The 24,633-nt window shown below is 35.1% G+C and overlaps 1 protein-coding gene across 6 annotated transcripts in view; it reads right to left on the reverse strand.

Annotated features, from left to right (window-relative positions):
* Window positions 1-24,633, reverse strand: part of tenm1 (teneurin transmembrane protein 1) — a 339,710-nt gene that overhangs the window by 174,710 nt on the left and 140,367 nt on the right. For 5 of the 6 annotated variants that reach the window (XM_088596739.1, XM_088596742.1, XM_088596741.1 and 2 more), the window contains one exon: window positions 22,684-22,944. In XM_088596739.1, the coding sequence (XP_088452865.1) occupies window positions 22,684-22,944 (261 nt within the window). Of the gene's footprint in view, window positions 1-22,683; window positions 22,945-24,633 lie in introns of those variants that run through there. The other variant, XM_088596743.1, reaches the window with a different exon arrangement.

Genomic DNA, 24,633 nt, shown 5'->3' on the forward strand with positions numbered 1-24,633 from the left:
AAAATATACGTTCAGAATATGGATATTACTGCCTTGATAGTTACACTTAATTGCTTAAATTGATTTTTTTAATCATTACTGTGATATTTATATTTATGTCCTTTGTAAAATGATCCAGTTTTATGATGCAATTATTCACAGTGAGCTGAAAACCTAATGCTGACAAAGAGATTGATAAAATGTTTTTTTTGCATGGTCACTATAAGAGGCTCCTACAAGAGAAAAGTGCTGTGGCTCTCTTGTGTTTGTTTCACCTTCAGCTTAGACAATAAACTGATTGCTATTGTTTCAACAGCTTTCATAAGGTATCTTTAAGACAAAAGCCCATGGGAGGTTTCTAAATCTGCGTTGCTAGGGTGATTTAGTATTCTGTGTACTTCACTCAATAAACAATGTGATATACAGGATCAGCTCTCAATGCTAAATCAATGCAGAAAATAATATAAGCCACCAGAAAAAAATGAAGTGCCTGCTAAAATGAATCACCATACTACTACAGAAATTGCAGAGCACATATTTTTTCATTTACCAGCAATCAGTTATTCTGAATCTTATTTTCACATTCCATGGCTACTAGCGATATATTTAACTAAAAAACCCCACAAGAAAGCACCATGCGAATATTTCAAGAAATAATTAAATTTGTAAATGCAATAAAAATAAGTGTTGGACAATTTCGCAGATTAAGTATCATTCCTCCATGTGTTAAATTTAAGTCATTACATTCTAATCTCAGCACAGCAAATGTGTTCATGTTCTGGGTATGTAGAAAATGAATAGGTAAGAAAATGCCTGTTTCAAGCTGCACTTAGATTTAATTATACCATAATGATTAATTCATTGTACAAAGTTTGCCTGCAAAATTACAGAACAATTAATTAACTCTGCAACAAAGATAATTCAGTACTATTATTTGCATTCCTTTTCTTTCCTGATATGTTCACCAGAATAAATTGAAATAAATTCTGAAGCAAAATATTTTTAATGAATACCAGTAAATTCAATTTCATTTGAAAGAAACAGTGTGCTAATTATTATAGAAATCAGTACAGAATTAATTGTATTGATGTGTTCTTTTTTATACACTACACCCTCTTGTCATATTTTTCCTTTTATTTAATTGAGGCCAGAAAACTTGGTGTTCCACCCTGCTGGCAGCAAAATGAAACCAGACAAGGGCTACGTGTTTTTTAGACTTAATATCATGGTTAGCAGTGGCCTTTATTCGCAGCAGTGGTTAGCCCTCACGTCTTTTCAGCTGAGCCAATGATGGCACAACAGCCAAAACATATGTCAATTAACAGCTTGTGAACAAAACAATCTGTTACCATGGGGATGGAGTGACAAAACTGTCTAGAATTAGCAGGGAAAATGATAAGCCAGAGCATCAGAGCAAAGCAGCAGAAATCTGAGGTCCCAGTCTTGGTCCAGTAGGCCTACAGACCTGCTGGTTTTTTGTTCCAGCCCAGTTCTCACTTACACAATTGAACCCTTCATTGGCTTAATCACACACTTAAGACTTCTTGACTCTTAAACATGTTGGTTGCCTTTTCACAGGTGCGTTTCTTAAGTAATTTACAATTCTACGGCTTCTGAGTAAGAAAAAAAAACTTACAAGTGTTCCAATCAACCAATTTATCCCTTCAATTAATTAATTAACTAGAATTGGCTAGAATAAAAACCAACTGATGAATGGGCTTCCTGCACCAGTATTGGGAACTTCTGACATAAATATGTGTTCTGTGGCCACTGGCAGATACTACTTCAGTCTGAGAATCTATCAAGCAGACAGAGGTAAGTGTCATTAGAAGATGACAGAAGTGGATCTATTCACCTTTGAACAACTGATATATTCAAGTACTTCTAACAGACTGAAACCACTCTGTAACCCACCCCCCACAGATATGATAACAGTTAACTACTCCCATATTGCTTTTTATGATTTTATTGCCCAAGACCTGATCCCATGCCAAAAAAAGAGTTCAAAAGCACAGTCTCAGAGACAGGAGGCAAGGTGGCATTCTAGCAGAACTGGATTAATATTTAATATTTTAAAGCACTGCATACAGTATATACTGCAGAATACTCTGTACTCTGTAACTATATAATCCTTCAGTATTACTGGTATACTGTATGGGGAGTTCATAATTTCTACCTCTACTCTTATTATGCATATTATGCAAATGAACTATAATTGTATTTAAAAGAATTTACTAAAAATGTGTAAAAATATGTACTGTACAGAAAACACTGCAGTCTTTCTTCTTTTCTTTTTTGCAGAAAACCATCTTCTATGTCAACTTGCTCTTTAACTTCAGAACATAACAATAGGTGTTCAGACTTCATTTTTTAAAGCAATAACTAAAAATTGATGTTATCCTTGCCAATAACCTAAAACTCACTTTTTAAGGGCTTTGTTTCTGATAAGTAAAGAGAAGAATTAGTAAAAGAATAGGATTTTTACTTTGTATGCACATTGTCTCTGCCATTGTTTCTGTGTGTTATCTTATTATTTATTAAAACAAAAGACTTATTGTTTTCCTTTAAAAATTATCTCTTTTTAAACTGCAAATATTGCAGAATAGTGTTTACATATTTCATAGAGAAGCAGAAGTAAGTTTATTCTTGTCAAGTCTTAAGTAAACAGAGCTTTCATATTGTTTAGCTGCCATGAAAACAAAAACAGCTAATTTAATTTAAAATTGCTTCCATGGTGCTCCAAGTGGCAGATGGGAACAAAACTAATAAGGAAGCAAAGATAAATTGGTGTTTTAAAAGTTAAGGAAAAGACAGAACAAAATATGGTTTAAGCAATTAAGACTATAATATTAAGATTGTGTTTAGGAATTCAGTTAGCAAATAAATGTTAATGATTTCATGAACCAAAATATATCAATTAAGCAGATTTAAGACAATTCTCTGACCAAGTTTTATGTATCTTTTTATTTAAAGCAGTGTTGAAAACTGCAAAAATAGTTGTGCTTCTTGACTTAGCATCTTGTTTAAAGGATATGTCCTTAATTGCTTTGGTCTCACTATATACTGTAGCTCAAACATTTGTTGATCTGTAATATAAAAACATGTTCAATTGTAAGAATAATAATACCACTATTTCAAATTGCCCTTTGATATAGTTTTTGGAATATCTGACTGTTTGAATATTGAATATGTGAATATTTTACAGTAATTTTCCTGAAATCATGAGTTTGTAATGTTATTTCCAACAGACTTATTTCTCAGTGTTTCTACTGTATGCACCCATGTTGTCTCTTGATATGTAACAATCGAGTCTAGTTCATCAGCTACATTACTACTATTTCAGAAGTCATAAAAGTAGCACAGCAACCAACAGAACTGAGAGAAAGAAAGCAGAGCACAAAGATTTCAGACATTTCATCCAAAATGCCTTTAAGATTTACTACAATCAACAGAATGACAACATTCTTGTCTCATTTCAGTTCACATGCAACTAATCTACAATGAACAAAGCAAAGTCTGATTCCACACTGGTTTCATGTTGATGTAAATTTTCCTTCTGAAAGATCACAGGTGATTTGGGGAATGAAAAACAAATGGTTTCATTTCTTAACTTCAGGTTGAAAGAAGATAGAGTGGACAAGTTTGAGAAGTCAATGCCAAAGACAATATCTGGTTAGAAGGCAATGTTTTTTTTTCATTGTAGCATGGCAGTGAGAAATGGAGGATTTCAAGTGAAGATGTAAAGGATTGAAACTGAATATAGTGTGTTGGAATCTGGTAAAGGAAAGAAAATTACTTATAGCTGTAAAACTGTAAGATATTTTGTCTTCCATCAATTTTGATTTTTCATTGTAGATATTTTGCTAATGTTTTTTTAACCAAGGTCTTTGTCAAAAATAAAGGTCATGTTTTGAAAAACAGTATGGAAAAAGACCAAGGTTTAACCACTAAACCTTGTAAACTGGTAAATACTTAACATGGAGTTTTTTGCAAAGCTTCACATTTAAAGTGTGTACTGGAAACACAAATATTGATAAAAGCAATAATGGATTCAGTTGTTATTTACTCATATTTTGCTGTTTACTGCATCTTTGAAACTATGTTTACAATTGAGCATTTTTTCAATATAGGGCCTGTTTTTGAACCAAGGAATTATGCTCTCTCAATGTACAGGTACAATACAAACGCAAGTACTAAGGGGTTGCACAATTTGGAAACAAACTAATTGGAATCTACTAAACTATGATTTGACCTATTTCTTTTCTATCCTTAGACAAAAGCATTACTAACTTGTAACATTCTCTATTTAGATCTGAAAACTTAAACAAGGTTAGACCTGATCTGTACTAGGGTTGGAAACTTCTATAGAAAATCAGGTTAGTGGTGTTAATGACTTAGACAATCGTTTCCCAGGACTAGAATTTTCAAACCAATACCCCTGTTATGTGACCAAGGACACTGTACTGGAGCTACAATTCCTTTGCAGGAGACATAAAACCATTAAATGGGTGGAGTGGTGGCTCTGTGCCTGTGACTGGAAGGTTGCTGGTTCAAATCCTGCAGCTGGCAGAGGAATCCTACTATGTTGGGCCCCTGAGCAAGGCCCTTAACCCTAACTGCTCCAGGGGTGGCATACAATGGCAGACCCTATGCTCTGACCCCAAGCTTCTCTCCCTGTCTGTGTGCCTGTGTCTCCATGGAGAAAAGCTGGGGTATGTGAAAAGATGAATTCCTACTGCAAGAAATTGTATAGGGCTAATAAAGAAACATTATTATTATTATTATTATCAAAGCCCTAACTATTTGGTTATTAAACTTCTCCCATGACAGTTTGTATGGGTAAGGTTACTGTGCTACCATCCAGGTGTGAAGAAACCTGAAGAAGGCTCCATGGCCAAAACGTTGTTTTCTTTCTTCTTTTTTTTTAGCATGGAATAAACCTATTACTTGTTCCTAAACTTAAAGATATAAAGAAAAAAGTGTATAACGGGTGCAATGGTGTTCATGGGGATTGGTATATGAGCATATTTTGGATAATGCAGCCCCTTAAATCAAACAGAAGGCTGGCCTTTTCACCTGGTGGAATTCACTACTGCTGTTTGGAGGCACTGTGCTTGGTGACAGCAATCAAATCCCAGCTGGGAAAGCTACAGTATGCTAGTCACATTAAGAAACATAGAAGAATGTAAAAAAATTAAAACTAATAAAACCTTTGAAAAATGTATCAGAGAGGTAAAATCATCAGTAACTATTCAAAGTAAAAATAAATAGCCTGTTTAAAACTAAATTAAAGTGTATTTTTAAAAAGAGAGACCTAATGCACAAAAGACCACCATTTCTAATCTTCCATTTAGATTGTATGCAAATCTGGCAGAGGTGTTTATTATGAAAGACAGAGTTATTTTTCATCCTTATGCGCTGTTCTTTAAACTAATTTAAGGTGTATGAAAGGAATCAGCCATATTTCCTCTTAATTGAAGTGAGAAGGGGGGAAAATGTAACCAAAACCATCCAAATGTGCAGCAAACAAACACTTTAAAATTCAGTTTAGGAAAATTATGAGAGAAGCTCTAACAGATTTAATTTAATTTCTATTCTTTTGATTGACATAAAAAATATTTTTTTTATCTTGCAGCAGTTCACTGAATATTATCTTTAAATGTACCAAGAATCACCTTGCCGAGAAGTTAACACCAGTGTCAACAGTAAGCCTACTATGAAAACAGCATTGTTGTGTGATGCATTCAAATTTTTAAACTTAGTAGTTAATTAAAGACCTGAATGCTCCAACAGGAGTCTTCCAAGGGTAATATAAGTTATAATAAATCCTAGCAAAACCTAAAGAGAAAAACTGAAATAGCATAAGTAACTTATTGCATAAGCATTTATACCTGTGAACTCAATATGTGGTGAAAACACTTTTTTAGAAGCAACTAGAATTTCAAGTCTCTACCAATTTTGAACACTGGCTTGTGCAATTTTTTTCACTTTCTTCTTAGCAGATTTGCTCAAGCTCTCTCAAGCTGTTTGGGAATCATTTATGGACAGCATTCTGCTGTATGACTCCTTCCACAACTTCTCAACAGAATTCAAGTCAAGAATTTGACTGGCCACTCAAGGACATTCACATACTGTACTGCAGACAGAGGCCACTCGACTAATTGTGTGGACTCATTTAAGGCTTTAAGTAATTTTCTATTACTAAGTTAATTTAGGCGTGCCACAGAAAATGTTTTAAATACTATGCAGTCATGATTTTCTATGTTTCTTTCATGTTCATTTTTTTTATTTGCTTTGAATGTGTGGAGTATGTCATGTACAGAACAAATATAAATTGTTAACATTCCTAAAAAAAACAAAATGTGAAAACTGTGTAATGGTCTAAATACTTTTGCATGGTACTGTATAAAATATGTCTCAATTTAAATGCTTTAAAAAGCTATTTGAACAATACATATTGATAGAATTGGTATTTATGATTTCTCCGACATCAGTAGGGTTTCCACCAGCTTGCAACTCAATTGTACTTACTAAAACAAAAAGTTGTTTAAGATAATGTTATTACCACTCAAGCTGAGTTTACTGTTTCATATGCATGATGTTATTTTGTGACAAAACATGGAATCAGATTTGACAGTGAGGTTGAGTATCTCTCTTTGTTTGTATGTATAAGGAAGAATGTGGTGGGGGATTAAAGCATGAGTGCAAGGGGATATCATTAGCTACATTTATCTTACATTAAACCACATTTGACACAAAAATGAAAATGAAGAACAATGAAAATGAAAACTCACAAGTATTTCTGCCTATTTAAGAATTGTCATTGCAAGTCAACAACTGCCTTTTTACATTAGCATTTGATCCGCTTCATAGAATTAAAGATTTTTTATCTTTTGTTTTAACCTGAATCCAACTTTACCCTTGAAATTACTAGCATTACCCAGTGAAGTCTTTGTATCTTGATGTCTGTTTTTTTCTCACATTTTGCTTGTGTCATCACTTACTATCACCTCCCCATTCAATGCTAAGAGATTAGGAAAACTGGTCCAGTCATATGTCTACACTTTAGATTAAACTGAGGAAATGAATTCAAAGATGTGGATTTATCAGATGCTATCAGCTCTGGCAAGTGTGCTCCCTTGAAATATTAAAAATTAATAGAATCATCTTATTGAACTGCAGCAGCTCTCATGTTATCTTTAACTCATTTTCTTTCCTGCCAGTTCTTAGAAAAAAAAAGGAAAACAACCAAGTTGAACAAATAATACCTTCTAGTTATACATTTTAAATTAAGATCTGCCATCTGTTATACCAATTTAAAATTAGATTATGGAAAGTATCAGGTACAGTACATTTCTAATTTCCTTATTCTTTGGGATAGGATAATTTTAATTGCTGCAAATAAGATATTTAAGTGTAGAGAAACAGGTGTTCTTAGATGTTCTATGTGCTGATCTTTTTCACTTAATTGCAATATGAATACAGTCTAAAATTCCTAACATTATATGCATACTGTATCTATCCATGTATTATTAGTGAACCATTTATTCCCTGATAATGGCTGCAACAAGCTGGATCCTATGAAAACATAGGTCACAGGGCACAGCTACACCCTGGATGGGATGTCAGTCCATCACACAAACACAGGGACTATTTAGAATCATCAGTTAACACAGTCAACATGTTACTGTAGGTAGAAAGGAAACCGGAGCACCAGAACAGCTATCTGAACCCAGGAAAATCATGCAGACTCAATATATTGTAGAAGTTCACAGCACAGAATCAAAACGCTAAGATTCTTGTTACAAATTTCCATTCATATCTAAAGTATTTGTATATGCTTATGAAATATTTTCAATGTATACAAGGTTGGGCTCCAGTTGACTGAATTACTATACTGAAATTAGTGGACCCTAAACTGCCAGTAGATAAGTTCTAATATTCTTGTATACTTGTTTAATTCTGTTAAAAATGTTGCTATTTTGCAAGTTTTTTATGTCTTAGAACAAGCCTTCCTGTTTCTGGTCCTTGTGACCCTGGTGCCTGTTGATTTTCATTCCAAAGGGACTCTTGACTGCTTAATGAAATACTTAATTGAACTAATAATGTAATTGACTCTAGACCTTTTTTAATTGTTCTGCATTTAAAAATCACAGTTTTTAAATTACCTATGAAAATTTATATGTAAATTTAAAATCTCTTGCAGTTCAAATATGTCTAATAAGTTACTTTTATTGAAATCTTGGGCTCCATTAAATGTTCAAGTAGACACAGACAAGAGCCTACTGTAGGTTGGAAAAAAACTAGATTAACAATTTACATGGTACACTGCGTATTTAAATTTTCCCTATCTGCTTTAGAAACATTAACACGGGTAGAAACTGTGAGGTGAGGGGTCTGGGGTGGACTCCATTTTCCGTATATGTAGTATGTAGACCTGCATGGAGCTGGGATCCCAAAACAGGCTGGTGTCAATAATAGATTAAATTCCATATCAGAGCAAAGATTCCAGCTCCTACATTTTCAGAGCCATTCGTAATTCTCCTTTTCAATAAATAAGCAAAATATAGAATAATTTGGCTTAGCAGAAATAACGTCAAATATCTTCTTGTGTGTGTGTCTTTTTGTTTTCCTAGAATTGTACAGTGGGACTTTGTGAACTTTCACACCACCACTACAAGTCTTCTGAACATTAAGGATAAAAATGATCGATAATGGACACAATAGGTCTAGCTAAAAACCAGAATATATTTCTCCAGACCTCCTGGGCCTCATTGTGCAATTCATATTCTTATACTAGATCTTGCCTCTGCGGTTTTCATGTAACATATCATTTTTTATCATTACATTATATAAAAATAAGGAAAATTCAGAGATTCATAGTGATGAATGAACAAAAGCTGGCAAACAGACAGCAGTAAAGATTGGTATCAATTGTACATCACAGTAGACACAAAGGTTCTCCTCTTGGAGATGGGTGGGTACACAACAAGAGATTAGCTAATTTTTGAATTTGCAGAATGCTCAGCAACTAAAGCAAACAGTGAGGTCTGTGATGATAGACATGAAAACATCCAATTCATGTCTTTGTTCAGGAAATACAGAGCACACAATATCCCCATACATTGAAGCAAACAGACCAGTGAAGTGTTGTAAAGCTTTGGCTTGGTTCAACAGTCGAAAACAAATAGGGCTGTGAAAACATTGGTTATTGCACTGGTTGACTCTGCATGAGGTCTAGGCACAATAAACATAGACTTAAGGCCAATAGTAATGACTATAGCTTAGCATTTCATCCCACGTTTTAAACAGGTATAGGGAGATAGATGATTACATTAGGAAATTATTACATTAGGACGTAGGGGTGTAACCGCGGCGTCCTGGCCAAATTTCCCATTGGCCCTTACTAATCATGGCTCCCTAATAATCCCCATCTATGAATTGGCTTCATTACTCTGCTCTCCTCCCCACTTATAGTTGATGTGTGATGGGCGTTCTGGTGCACTATGGCTGCCGTCGCATCATCCAGGTGGATGCTGCACATTGGTGATTGTGGAGGGGATCCCCATTACTTGTAAAGCGCTTTAAATGGAGTGTCCAGAAAAGCGCTACTGTATATACAGTAAGTGTAAGCAAATATTATTATTATTATTATTATTATTATTATTATTATTATTATTATTATTATTATTATTATTATACTGCAAAAAGGAAAATAGTTATATTAAGAAAGAAAATGGGGTGGGGTGGGTGATGAACCAGCTTCTGCAAGGAGCCAGATATCATGAAGACTTGAGCCAACAAGTCATTCCAAAGCCTGAAAAGTTGTTGTGTACACAAATCCATCTGCTGAAAGAGCTACAGGCAAACTGGTGTGGCTAAAATAGGGGAGAATGTCACAAGGAGCATTACAGAATTAAAGAGTGGTCCACAAAATTGTGAAATAGTAGTAGACAATGTGGGCACAGGGGAGAGGAAATCAAAAACTAGAAAATAAACTTCTAGGAGTTCAGGGGCAATGATTGCCTCCCTTCCTATTGTTATATTGTAACAACACATCAATAAAATAGAGGCATTTGTAGCCTGAGGGTTTCACAATATAGGAAATCAGAATTTCCTAAAATAAGGCAGCAATAGTCCGGTATAGAGTACTATATATAGTCTGGTTAAAAAGAGGAGCTCTCTCAGACATTTTGAGATGATGATGATGATTTGAGAGAAGATGATGAGTAATTAAATATGTTCTCCCTTTCTATATTCTTCTCTTTTTTTCTCTTCTTTGTATGTCTACTCCTGTATTTATGTTGTGGTCTACTTCTGGATGGCCCAGTCACTATTGACAGAAGTTTCACAAGTTTATTGTGAATTTACAGTGAAATCAATAGGAACACCATTTGATCATCTTTCTCCATATTTACTGTACATGCCTCCCAGGCTAAGGCCACCTAGGTAAATACAGCAAAACAATATCTATTTTTCCAGACCTTCTCATTAAGGTAGTCAGTCTGGGAAGTGCAGACATTACTAACCTTGCTGAAGCTCAGCTGCCCTACTCAGTCACAACAACAGTTTAGAATTGTGTATTTGAATGTTAGTGGCTTGTTATGAATAAATAGTGTCACTTGCAATCCTAAAGTAAACTGGTCATATAAAAACCTTTGAAAGTTAGCCTGTTAGTTGTAGGAAGCAAAGAGATTTCATTGTCCTTATTTTCCCCGTGGGCAAACTTCCCACTCCACAGTAAATGAATTAGCTGCTTAATTTGCCTACAGGGAAAATTAAGCTTTGTGTTTCTCCCTTGTGCTGGAAAATATACAATCTAGTATTAGGTGATGAATTAGGCTAAAAAATAGCTCCAGTAGGGTTCAATGTGTAGAATATAGCTGTGAGGAGCCTCTCGACAAAGCATTGAAAGACATTTTTTCAAACTTTCTTTTTAACGCAGGTTATGAAGGATACAATATATACAACATCAGAGATTTGATTTAGAAGAAACCACTGAAAGCAATTATTTTTCAGCAGAAGTGGGTGGAAGCTTGCTTTATGTAAGCTCTTAAAGTCTGCATAGTTTTATTATAAACAATGTTGTTATTATCTGCATGTTTGCTTCTTCTCTTTCTGTGTTATAAAAGATACAGGATACAGATAAAGGAGGTGTATCTGATTCAAACTTTCATATTTTTTTTTACTGAAGCAGCAGTTAAGTGCAACAGGATTTGTGCAAAAAGAGACAACTATTTGTACCAATTCTAAATTTAAGTTCAGTATGACTCCTTACTGATGAAAAAAACTATTCACGTCACAGAGAACGTAATTACAAAAAACTTGAGTGTCACTCCGAACTCCAAAAGCATGAAAGCTAAAGTGTAATCTTCATTATACAACTGAAGAGTTAATGTGGGAAGTATTTTAAATCTGTTTCTGTAATGTTACATTTTGTATTAATCATTTGATCATTATTTGCAAAACCCTGAAAATGAAGTGAGATTTGAGTAGCATTAACAATAGTATACTGTACATCCACATTAATACAATAATGGCAAAATAGATTATAAAACATTTTTTTTTAATAAACTACAGTATATTACCATGCATGTATTTTATTTCTTTCACAGATAATAACTGAACTTTTTATCTAAAGCCACTTTTTGAAGCCAATATGTTAAGCAGTTTTAGATTACTAGAGACTTTGTAACACTGTAAGTTTATGATCTCATATAACCTGGATACCATAATAATGTTCCTTAATATGTATTCTGGAGATAATAAATAGGTTCAAGGATGTGGATCTATCTCAGGCTAAATCAAAGTTTCAATTAGCTGTTTTATTTCCATACAAATATTTCAAAAGTAAACTTTAGCTGTCAATAAAGGTTAAATAATCTTCAGAACATGTCCATCACCCTAGCGCCAAATCCTTCTTTGTTATTTCCTTATTATATTATTTCAGAAGGACAATGGTTTTGATTTCTAACCTATTCATTATGAAGGACACACAGCAATTTAAGTAACAAATCTACAGTACGTAGGACTGAAAAGCATTAAAAACAATCCTGAAAATTAAAATTCTGCACTTAGAACCATGAAATCTATGCTGACACTGAAAAGATTCTGCTGTTTCTGAGAAGAAAGGAGAAGTCACATCAGAGCTAGTAAACAAGAGGCGCTTTTCATTTGGTTTATGAACAGGAAAGTAAATTACTCTTGAGCTCTCATATTGTTGAGAAAACGACATTTAGATTAAGTCCATGCAACACCTCCAAGGATAATCTGTCACAATTTTGCAGTTACAACCAACAAGGTATTGATTTGTAAGGAACCTTTTTTATTCTTTATTTGTGATTCAATTTGGAACTGCCATGCTTCTCTCCAAATGAAAACAGAGAGTATGCATTTAGGCAAACCCTTTGAGGTTTACGGTGTTACAGCAAATTCCAAGGACACCTAAAACCAATCCTTGCTTTTGCAGTATGAAATTGTCTGTCTCTTCCCTCCACCACCTTTGTTTACAGAGTGTTAAGAACAGGGGTGCTTAGAAAGTGGACTTAACCATGTTTATATTTAAGAGTCTAAGTGAATCAAGAACATAGAAGAAATACAAGAATTGCTGAAATTGCTCTGCATTTTCGGTAAGCAGAAACTGGTTACAAATATTCACACTGATACATCATTAAAAGTAAAGCTTTAATATGAATGCCCTATCTTATCTTATATACAATATGACTTTCAATTTATACCTTGAATTTATTTTGATGTGATCTTATCAAATGTGAAATATATTGATTGTGCTAGTACAATATCCATTTTGCTACTGATAGTTTAAAAGAATATCAGATATTTGTGATATAAGTGTTTTTTTCTTCTGTGGCATTTAAATGTATCAGGATTCTTAGGTCTTCCGTATCCTAAATATTAAGTTTGCAAAATTGTTCCAGAAGAATTAAAATAATCTAAGTGGAAATGTGTTTTCTTACGTGATTGTATAATATATGTATATATAAAATAGATAATGTAGTCAACATTATCCAAGACAATATACCATTTTAATGTTATGCAATACCCTTGCATAACCTCACTGTATATATCTACTGGCTAATATGGTGTTAAAGTTCATACTACAGTATATGAGCCCATACCTAGGTTTCCTAACAAGTTTTCTAAACCTTAACAGCGTTTCTTCTTTATTTTTCAAGGTCATCGAGACCCTAGTGAGATGATAACAGCCGATGGGGAAATTTGGCCAGGATGCCTACTCTTTTCGAGAAACACCCTGGGATTTTTAATGACCACAGAGAGTCAGGACTTCGGTTTTACGTCTCATCCGAAGGACGGCGCCTGTTTACAGTATAGTGTCCCCGTCACTACACTGGGGCATTAGGACCCACATGAGCCGCAGGGTGAGCGCCCCCTGCTGGCCCCCCTACCGCCTCTTCCAGCAGCAACCGTAGTTTTTCCCAGGAGGTCTCCCATCCAGGTACTGACCAGGCTCACACCTGCTTAGCTTCAGTGGGTTGCCAGTTGTGAGTTGCAGGGTGATATGGCTGCTGGCCATGGAGTATGGATCTAGGGACTAATTTCAGCAGTGAAGTTGATAACTTTTATAGGGACTTTAAGGTTTGTACATATATTTAGTGCTCCAAAAGAGGGAGGTTTAGGAAAAAGTTAACCTGAGTTGTTTTGCTGCCTTTACTACTGTATGTTGCAAAGGCACTAAGGTCCTGGCTGGTTAGGCAACCCTAAAAAACGTCACAGTACTGTATATACTGTATAATGCTTGTCAAATTAAAACATATAATTTATAAGTGCAATAAATTCACAAGTTTAAGTGCAATAAATTCAAGTTATTGTTAGGAAAATGTGAATTCTTTTTTTTTTGTCTAACAGAGTCATCAGGGAGAAATCTCTGAAAGATCATCTCAACTTATTTTAAAAATGGAATTATGGAATTATGGAATTAATGCAGCACGTGAAGTTCAGGATTTGATAAAAATAGCACTGTGCAGTCACTTTGAATTCGTAGTGTAGGTAGCAGAACTGGAGCACTATAGAAATTGGGAATGTATGCCCAGATTATAACACTTGGACCTCCATATCTGTCTGTTGAACATAACAAGAAATGTATCGTTCTGCTCCAGCAATCCGTCAGGTTGGTCTACACAACATCTTGAGTCATTTCTAGAATGGACTTGGCTCCACTGAGTTAATCTGAGAAGACTATAGAAATGACATGAAGGTACTGTTCATTTGAAAAAATACAGTAAATACTGTATGTTACTTTCTGATTTTTTTTATTTGCACACACCTTAACATTCAACAGGCTAGATCACCTGTGCCCAATCAACTCTAACTAATGAGGTGATGTAGTGCTTTTGCAACAGCCAAAGTTACTCAAGTGTATCAGTTGCTTATGAATGATCAAACCAAAATGATGCTCACAAAAGTAAAACAGTACCTACAAACCATGTACCATATGATTTTCTAAAACCACACATGCATAGACTGATAGTTCTTTTGATGATCTGTGTTTGTATACAGTACATACATTTATCCACTTAATGCAGACTGTTTTTTAGTCAGCTAAGTAAAGAATAAAAGCCCATGTCTTCTCTGTACTGTATCATTTTTAAATCCTGTAGGACAATCCAATGGTTCCATAATGTGTCAGTAATTCAACAACACTTCTGCTGTTTATTTTACCACTACAAGAGCCTGTCTAAACAATCATTACTTCTGTATTACTTTTGTTGTGAGGATTTTATTGAAGAATTAAGTGTGGCTTCATGTTTTATTGAATATTTACCAAAGAGTAAATTTGAAAAGCGATCTGTCAAAAACAGATCATATTGCTTTAAACAAGATCATATGCATGGATTTTGCAAAGCAATCTCACTTTTTATGCAATATACCTGAGGTGGCACAAGGTCAGTTATGTGACAACAGACGTTCCAGACAGAATCAAATGGAATACACATGTGGTGATTTATTAGGTAAGTATGGAAATCAAGTGCTACTGTATATTTGTTTAATTTTTATTGGTATATTTTGCAGGTGTGCACAAGTCCACAAGTTCCCTTTTCTCAGGGAAAAGGTTCTTCATTTTCAACAGAAGAATTTTCCACACAATATGTGATTAGAATAAAACTCTAACAATAACACTGCTGACTGAAATGTCTTCACGTAGAGATAATCACTCATAGATAACTCAATTTCTTTCAATTTACTGTTACAATACAGTACATTCAGATAATGAAAGAAGTGTATTTTCTGATTATTTGTAGTGAAAGGTCCAAGTATGAATGAAAAATGAAATCTATCACATTTCAGCAAGTAGATAATGAAAGAACACATTTTGTACAAGGAGGGAATCCATTGTTTTCTGATGAACTGCTCTGCTGTCTTTAAAAAGATGTCCAGTTATTGTATGTACAGTATATAACTCTGGTTCCCTGAAAGAGAAAGGTAGTGAGGGCACAGGTAGGTTGAGCTTTTAAGTCAGAGTTGCCAGAGGCATCTTTGGGAAATCACATAGTACAGATTATTTAGCACACCACACATCCTGAGAGAATATAAACAATCCTTTTCCCACAGATCAGCCCCTTTTGCTTACAAACCTGCCTAGAGCTACTGAAATGACCTTACTGGCTGTCTAAGTTTTCTTTAAGGAAAGAAGGCTTACATCAATTACCAGATATTTAATTTCATTTTGAAAAAGCAATCGCCACAAATGGTAACTGTGTACCCAAGATGTTGTGAGTGTTGTGAGGGACACACTGTAGCTGCAACAGAGAAGTCTAGCACATAGAAAATAACTAGTCACCTCCAGCATCTGATTTCAAAGAGCACACATTTAAGCATCACCATTCCTGTTGCCTCACTCTCAGTAGAATATTTTACTACTCTCCTAGGTAGTGGGAGGTCAGAACTATCATAAGCCATCAGTATCAACCTCTTTGATCAATGTGAAAATGCAATGCCCCCACTAGAGTGTGTTGAGCTGCTGAAAAGGCCCCAAATCAAAAATAAGAGGGTGGGTGGAAGGTCATCAACTACAGTACAGATTAAGTTGGAATGAAGAAATTACCTTTGGAAGGCTGGGCATAGCAAAACCTTGGAGCCAACAACAGCAAACTGACTACAAGTACACTGTGAGTACATGTAGCCCACCAACATGCTCTGCTAAATAATTGGTCATAAGAATCAAAAAGCTTTTTTCACACACATGAGATGCAGATCCACAGTGTGGAGAAGCTCAAAGGCTTCCTAGGTCAGGGCATCACATTGAGCTGCACATAGAAAGTAGGAAGGTAAAAAGCAGGATGCCAGGCATCCTTGATGGACTAAGCCTTCCCGCACCCTCAAAGAACTGGGGTGCTAGGAATTGAGTCTTGTGGCACAGCTCTTCAACCTTGACATGGTATGCTAACATAGCAGCCAAGAATACCTTCAACATAGTTTAACAGCAGATGAAAAATCCTAATATATGTGGAAAAAGCAGCTGCTATATAGCAAGTACTTTGTTTAACCTTCCACCAAACACAACATCTGGAAAATAAGTATATGTTGTCCTATGCTCGGTACTATTGATTACCCTTTGAAAGGCACAGGGTCAACTGACATTCTGTTCAACAAATCCCATAGCTGCCACAGCACCACATTTGGATGTTTGTGTATTTAGGAAAGGAAATAAATTAATAATAGGGATGCACGACAGTTGACATGCAGCACCTATCAAAGCATCGAGAACTCCATCTTTCATGTGAGCGGCAGAAGGATGACCACTGCTAGGTCTTCTCTGGGAAGGTACGGAGGAGTGCAAACAGAGGAAAAGCACACCAGAGATGAGCTAGGCAATTCATGGGCCAAAACATCAGCAAGCAAAGGACCATCTTATACAAAAAACAAAAAGAGAAAACCAAAGGAAACTTTGGGTCAGTTCTTGTGAAACAGAGATCCGCATCTGGTCTATCAAAAAGGTCTTAGATGGCAGTTCTGCCAGTCCTGTTCCTCAGTAGAAATACAGTTTAAATTAAAATGAGAGTGGATGTCCTAGTGAAGGGGGCCAGAGGCTACGTCTTTGGACTAAGTAGTGATTGCTAACCTAACATTAGATCAAGTGAGGGACTTGTCAAAGCTGAGCTGCTACTGTACACGCCATCAATCCCCATGGCTTGGAACCAAGAGTATAGGCATGAGAAGATGACAATGGAGGCTGAATGTGTACTGCTAGTTCACACAGAGTCAGAAGCACAATCCAGGAGGTTCAAGTAGAGGTTCAAATGATGGATCAAACAGGAAGAAACCATGCCTCCAGCTCCAGAAGTCCTTCTAAATGTAGGTTAAAAGAATAGAAAAGCAACAGAAACACGGGTAATGTGAAGATGAGAAAGGGAGGTCATGGGAGAGCCACAGATTTATCTGCACATGAGGTATTGAGTTCCTAGGGGAATAACGTATGCTGATGTACAAAAGACAGAGGTGTATGGGAGTACAGAGAGTTGACAGACAAGTTATAAGTGTGGTATGGGCACAAAGCATAAGTCCACAGTACACCACACTCCTAGAATCTGTGCTGATACAGCCAGTTTATGTAAAAGCAGGGGCAAAGCGTGTATGGAGGCAAGGCCTCAGCACACAATGTGTTAGTGTGAACAGGGAAGCTGAGATACAAGTACACAACAATGGGGTACATGGTTTGAAGATATGCCATGGTGTCACCTTTTCATTTACCATGAAGCCTCTACTACTTCTCAAGAGGTGTTCCATTGAAATGAGAAGGCGGCAAGACAAACACGCTGTACCAGAGAGGACAGATGGGGAAGAACAAAGGCAGAAAGACACAACAGTGATAGAAAAATAGGAAAGAAAGAGGAGAGCTGTGAAAAGGCTCTCGCAGGAAAGATGCCAACCTTACACAGCTCCTCAGAAAGAAGGATTTTTTCAAATCGTGAGACATTCCAGCATTGCCAAAGCTGACTCAAAATCAAGGTAAAAAAAGAATACAAAAAACACTCTGAATAAAAGAAAACAGAATCTGCAAAGGGGCAAACACCAGTATATAGAAAATAAATGCTTTAGTCTCTGGAATGCATGTGTGCACTAAAACTCTGAAAGAGAGAAAGTACAAAAATACTTTCCCACCTGCAGCTGTGAGATCACAAAAGGCAGATCAGTGGGAAACTGCAGGGTTGAATCTTTAATAGAGGTGGAACATACTTTGCACAATGCGTTTTGCATTTCCCACAGACACTTTCAGTAGCTGATACACAAGTTCAGTTTAGTAGAGCCCTGACTGGGCGGTATCATATTTGTAGTAGCAACCATTCAAAACGAAAAGGAGCTTGTGTTTCAAAATATGTGTTTTCATTCTAAGAAAATCCATTCTGTGACATATTTCAAGATTGAGTGCTTTGCAGTATGGATGTAGTTTTTGTCATTATCATTTTCCTCTTAATGTCAGCAGTGTTTATCAAAGCATTCTCAATTGATTTTTCTGCTGCTAGGAATCTGTGGGGAGTCAGCGGAAGTGGCTTTTCTACAAAAGAGAGTCTGGAAATGTTAGACACCTTGTCATGACCCAGTTTGTGCCTACTGATAATGTAGATATGGAAAGAGTCTAAGGTTGAAATTAAATTTTGGATAATGTGTTCTATAGAGTATATGCAAAGCTGATTATAGGTAGCATTAAGCTTTAAGATGAGACTATACTACTCTCTAGTGGATAATCTAGTTAGCCTATAAACACTTTCAGGTTGTAAGTGGCTATCAATTGATGTGACTTCAAAGATTAATGGTAAGATTGCATTCAACTGAAGTACTTTTCTTTTGGGACTGACCCAACCATTTGTTTTCATTTTGGCCAATTAAATCAATATGATGTTAACTTCCTAAGAGAGGAGGAGTGTTATGTTGGATGGTGCTTGCATTTGCCAACCTCTCATTGTGAGAAGTCTGGTGCAGTTACAGTACTAATAATATTAATTATATAAGAGTGCAAAACATAATACTGTATCTACCAACACAACAAAATATTTTTTGACATCTGAGAGTGAGGTATTGAGAGTTTTTAATGAGGCTAATCAAAATGGTTCTTAACACCACTTCTATACATGAGGTGCTCCATTTATGTGAAATGTTAAAAACAGTAATAAAAAAGTTCAAATAACATTACTTGCAAAGAGAATATGATTAAATGTATATACTTTACACCTGGGTTGTTCAAACAAAATATTTGTTAAACCAGGGCTTAGTTTAAGTGCTGGGAATCAATTAACTGTAGGATTCAATTACTGAAACCTTCAATTATGTTTATTTTCTATAATTACTTTCTGAATAAGAGTAAATGTTTCAGGGACAGACCCAGGCTTTATTCTCAACTGGTCAAATCTGAGGTATAATTATAACATTTTGATACAATACATAAAATTTTGAGAAATACAATATACAGTAGTAGGTCTATAAATTCATGCATTCTCTGAAGTCCTAAATATTTTTTTCCCAGTTGTAGATAACCTGCAGCATAAGTAAGCCTAAGAAATCTATAGGTTTCATCACTGTACACACATTGTCATGTTTTGTTTAAATTGATGCACATTACTCAATCATAGTTTTGTGGTGCAGATATTACTGTATGTCTTTTTGATTTTTCAAATTAATACTTATTTATCTATTAAGGATTGTGTTAACAGATAATCCCAGGTGACCTTACCACAGTTAGTGTGTATGCTGTTTAGCTAGGTTAGAAAGTATAAAGGGTTTTATTGCATGCTAGCAGTTACCTGAAAGTGTGAATCATAAGTTAACCAGAGAACACTGGAGTGTATTTATCATATACTTTACAGACACATGCCACATACTGCATCAGGACTGTGTAAATGGGTCTCATGTGAGTGTTCCATGTTATGATAGGATGGTTGATATTGATAAAATCCTGTGTTAGCTTCTATCAAAATAGCAGATTCCCAGTAAATTCCCAGTAAAGGGAAGACAACAATTAAGAGTCATAGTGTTCTATATCTATCAGAATGATTTCCCCAAAGTGGAAGCAATTCTAGCATATCAAAAGATACGATACTAACAACCTAGAAGAAAAAAAAATGTAGGTTTAATTTTCTCACACAGTATGGTGCCATTTGAAGGCAACTAATTTGATACATGCAGAGCTTTTTAATGAATGGAAAGCAAATGAAAAACATTTGACTCATGAAATTATATTATATTAAGGAAACTCAATGTTTATAATATATAATTGATATATATATAATACACATTTTCACAATAGTTATAACTATTGAGAATGTTTTTAACAATAAAATGTGTACGGTAATAATGATTCTTGTATCACAGTTACAAAAAATACTTAAATAAAAAAAAATACACTGCTCCAGTTTGGTTTTGTTTTAAAGCATTAGTTCGTCGAATTTTTCTAGTTAGATTCAGAACGTGTTTAGAAGAATTCCACATCCATTTTTTTACAATATTCCTGTGCAATATTACTGTATGTGAATCTCAAAATGCTCTTGTACTTCAGAAGCACACATGACCAGGTGAATGAAAATGAATAGCATTGCAGGTCCCAACAGGATTAAAAAAAGTTCAAGATAAGCTGTTTACTTATCACAGGTTAACTTAAAAAAGAAAAATCTATGTACTCCAAATATTACACACAATGCTTCGTTTGTGCAAATAATAATGTAAAGACAAAGTCCAGAGAAACAGGTTAATGAGGTTGATTGTTGAAGTCCATCTTTTTTGATGACATTTCAATAACTTTTGTTAGTTTCAATATTTAACAAAAAAGATTTTCTGTTATGTGTGTTACTGAAAGTAAAGTTCCCTCTCTTTTAGTAAGTTACATGATGTAAGTTATCAGATCAGGCTTCAAATTCAAAATGACAAGCAAGGCTTTACTCATAGGCTTTTATTGATAAACTCTACTCTAGTAATCTCTACTGTAGCTGAAGATTTTCTTTATTTTGCAGTGAATTGCAGATAACCTCCATGTCAGCAGGTACTAAGCACCAAATTGTTTTTAATAGTATTGCTAGTATAACAGCCTACTGTGTACAACACATTTTCCCTAACTTATACTACCAAACAATTTAATTTTCTTTTTTTTAAGAAAACATATTTGTTAAATTGAGTTGTCCACCTCCATCAGAACCAGAACAAAAGCAGGCCGAGTACTTTTGAAGCGTTTGCCATTAAGGAGTTTGCAAAAGTCCTTTGAAGACAAAAGAAAACAAGAAAGAGGCTGACTTAAAATGCATAATTCCATTTTCACTGGGATGTTTGCTTTTGATTTTTTCTGACATTTCAGTGAGAGTGATCACTTTCATGATAGGTAAGTGTACAAAGGTTTCAAGACTTTGTTGTGCTGATGAAAAAGAATACTGCATCAATAATGCATCTCCATTCATTTTAGATATGCACGCATGTGTGCCTGTTCGAGTGCAATTGAAGCAAAGACAAAGAGTGAAAGAAATGGATGTAGGAAAAAAAAAACATAAGCATAATCTATACTGGAACACCCGGCTTGGTACATGGAAGACTGCACTTAAAGATGTTGACAAAAAATGAACAATCTTTCACAGGGAGCTGACTCCCACAGACAAAGATGAATGCTCTTCTAAAAGGAATCTTTTTTTTTTGCATGGATTATTTATTACAAACTTCAAACAGTGGGAGAAAACAAGATTTTCCTGTCAGATTTTTCACTGCTTAAACCTTTTGAACCTGCTCTCATCACGGAAAAGCAAACAGAGCTTACCTTTTTTTGAATAAAAAGGTAAATAATTTGCGTACGCTCCTAAGTATTTGTGTATGTGTGCGGTACTAGAGCACAAAGGTGGCTTCCATCAACAACTGCCAATTATTTTAATTTTCTGCATTGAGACAGGATTTACTTAAAGAGAGGTGAACAGGATATACAGTGCAGCTGCTCATTAGAGCAGACCGTGTAATACACCAGGCACAAACAAATTTCATACCACATCAAATGTATAGTTTGTATCCATTCTGGATACGTGAGTGAAAGTAGGTATTATATTGAAGTATCTGGCATACACATCATTTGTGCTTCCAAAGTTCAAATGAAAGCACTCTCTTATGTTTATATTTAATACCTGCTTTCTTTTCAAACCTGCACTGTTTTTTTTTACATCTTAAAAGGATGATTCCTGAACTCTCTATTCAAGAGTGCATCTCATACAATAATCCTATGAGAGTTCCTCCTTTGTGCATTAATACAGGCTTGCAGGATGTGCAATCACTGAGCACTGAAATTACCATGCCTATCTGCTCATTACTAAAACATCACAGATTCATTAGCAGTGTATTAGACAGGCTGATAATAAAATATACCCATTTCTTATTTTTTACAGCAAAAAAATCCCATGATGGTGGATTTTGGACAGATTTCACTAACGTTTTCTCCCAAATCACACACAAAAAAGATCACTCGCAACCTTGCATACAGGCAAATTCAATAAAACAAAAATCCACAAGCACTAGTAAGCCTATGGTCTATTACAAACTGAATTGTAAACAGTTAACTGTTGTAAAGTGATAAAAATATTAAAATTTCTATTAAAAATTCCTAACAAACACTTGAAAACTCAATCAGTGTAAAAAAAAAATTGATTTGGATTTTAATGAAAGAAATAATTGGAAAAATAGAATAACTTCCTTCTCTAACATAATTCTTACCATTTTCCCCGTCGGACTTCCGCTCTTGCTCCGTGTCAGTAAGGGAAAGGACAGAATTGGCCCGGCTGGAAAGGCAGGAGCTGTGCTCAGATTTGATTTCTCTCATCCAGAGTCGCAGGGCATGATCGGGAGAGGGGCCACCTTCAGTTTCTGTGTCAACGTCGGAGCCCATGCCCAGTGGGTATCCATGCTGAGGGGCAGCATGCAGCTCAGACTGGTAGCTGGGGCATATCATTTGGGGCGTCTCACAGAATTCAAGTTCTTGGGGAGAAAAGCAAAACACGAAACCTGCATGTTAATGGCTTCTTCATCTTGATATGGATCAGGGTCTCAAGCTTTCAGATTACCAGGTAAAACACTTACAGTATGTCAACCAAAGTGGCAGTGATATGATTTATAAAATATTACTCTTTTCTGTTACGTTTAAGCTAAGAGTTGTCTTAGAAATATTGGAAACAGATCAGTAATACAAAAGTGCCTATGTCCTTTATTCTTTAAACAAAACCTCTCACGATAGATGAAACCGGCACTGATTTCAAAAACTGCTCTAAACCAACCCTATGTCCATCTCCATCTTTTATCTAATTTCAACAATAAAAATAATTTCTAAGAAACAATAACTGAAATAATTTCATTTTTTTAAGGAATACTGTCAGTGGTACAAACATTCCCAAATTGAGTATAAAAACACTTTTATACTGACCAATACCAAAATAGCTGCTTCATTGGTTTGATGCTTCATGATTCATGATGCATAATCATAAACGGTTAAAAGTATTTTTTTAAATAACTTTTCTTATATTGAGCCATAGTCTGACATAGTCTAACACATTAGAAAAATGTATCTATACCACCTAGAACTGCTATAATTAGCTTCCACCAACGTGCAGCAAAGCTGAGGTGGTGAATAAGAGATCTGTGCTGATTCCAAGAGCAGAAAGTCCTTTTTCAAAGATATCAATCTTGTGTTGTCCCTTGAGAGATTCTACCTAGTAGCGGAGGTTGTTTTTGTTTAACCAAGGAGATGAGGAAAAATAGGAAGAGTGTTTTCTTTATTCTGCCACCCACTCTTCCATCTGGACAAGCTAATTCCATAAGGATAAGGCATGTCTTTTCCCTTGTCTTGCAGAAATACTGAGCCATTTGTCACTTTGGTTCTCCAAATACTGGGAATTTAATTGGACATTACATGAAACATAGGGTTTCACAAAAGACAGGCTTAGCATGAAAAGCAAAATAAATTACCATATGTTGAATAAGATGGGAAGGAACAAAATCTTGAGAACACACACAAAAAAATACAGCACAGCCTTCCTAGACAAATGTATGCTTGATTGGTGGTGGTTTTATTTTTACCAGAAATAATGAAAGATAAACTATATAAAAACACTATTAGAATAGTGAAATACTAGAAAATAAATCTAAGAATATCACAATACATAATGTAGTTAATTGTGCTTTAGGAAGTTCCACTATTCTGTGTGTAAGACGTGTGTAAAAACACATTTTGCTGATATATTATATTAAAATGTAGATTTTCCCATCTACTGTAGCAAAATTATACTTATAAGGCTAAACCACAACTAACCTCTCTAATATTAAACAGAAAAATAACACAAACAAAACACTGAACGTTTTTTAAAACAAGTGCTGCATATTGCTACTGCAGTAAATTACACGGTACAAATCCATATTTTTATGAGGTATTATTCATTACAGCTTACATTACCTGCTGGAGCAGCAATCAATAAAATGAGTGTCTATCACCTGAGATCTACACAGTTTTATATACACATATGACTTCTCAATGTCTTTCAAAAGCTAAAATAATAGAATATGAGGAAAACATATCATGATATTATATTATTGTACGTATTAAAAGCTTCACAGATGAGAGTCTATGTATGAACTCCCTAGGTCTGTATTCTATTATATGTAATTAGGTCTTCA

The sequence above is a fragment of the Lepisosteus platostomus genome, chromosome 10 (genome assembly GCF_059453375.1).
Source record: "Lepisosteus platostomus isolate fLepPlt1 chromosome 10, fLepPlt1.hap1, whole genome shotgun sequence".
Classification (NCBI taxonomy): domain Eukaryota; kingdom Metazoa; phylum Chordata; class Actinopteri; order Semionotiformes; family Lepisosteidae; genus Lepisosteus; species Lepisosteus platostomus.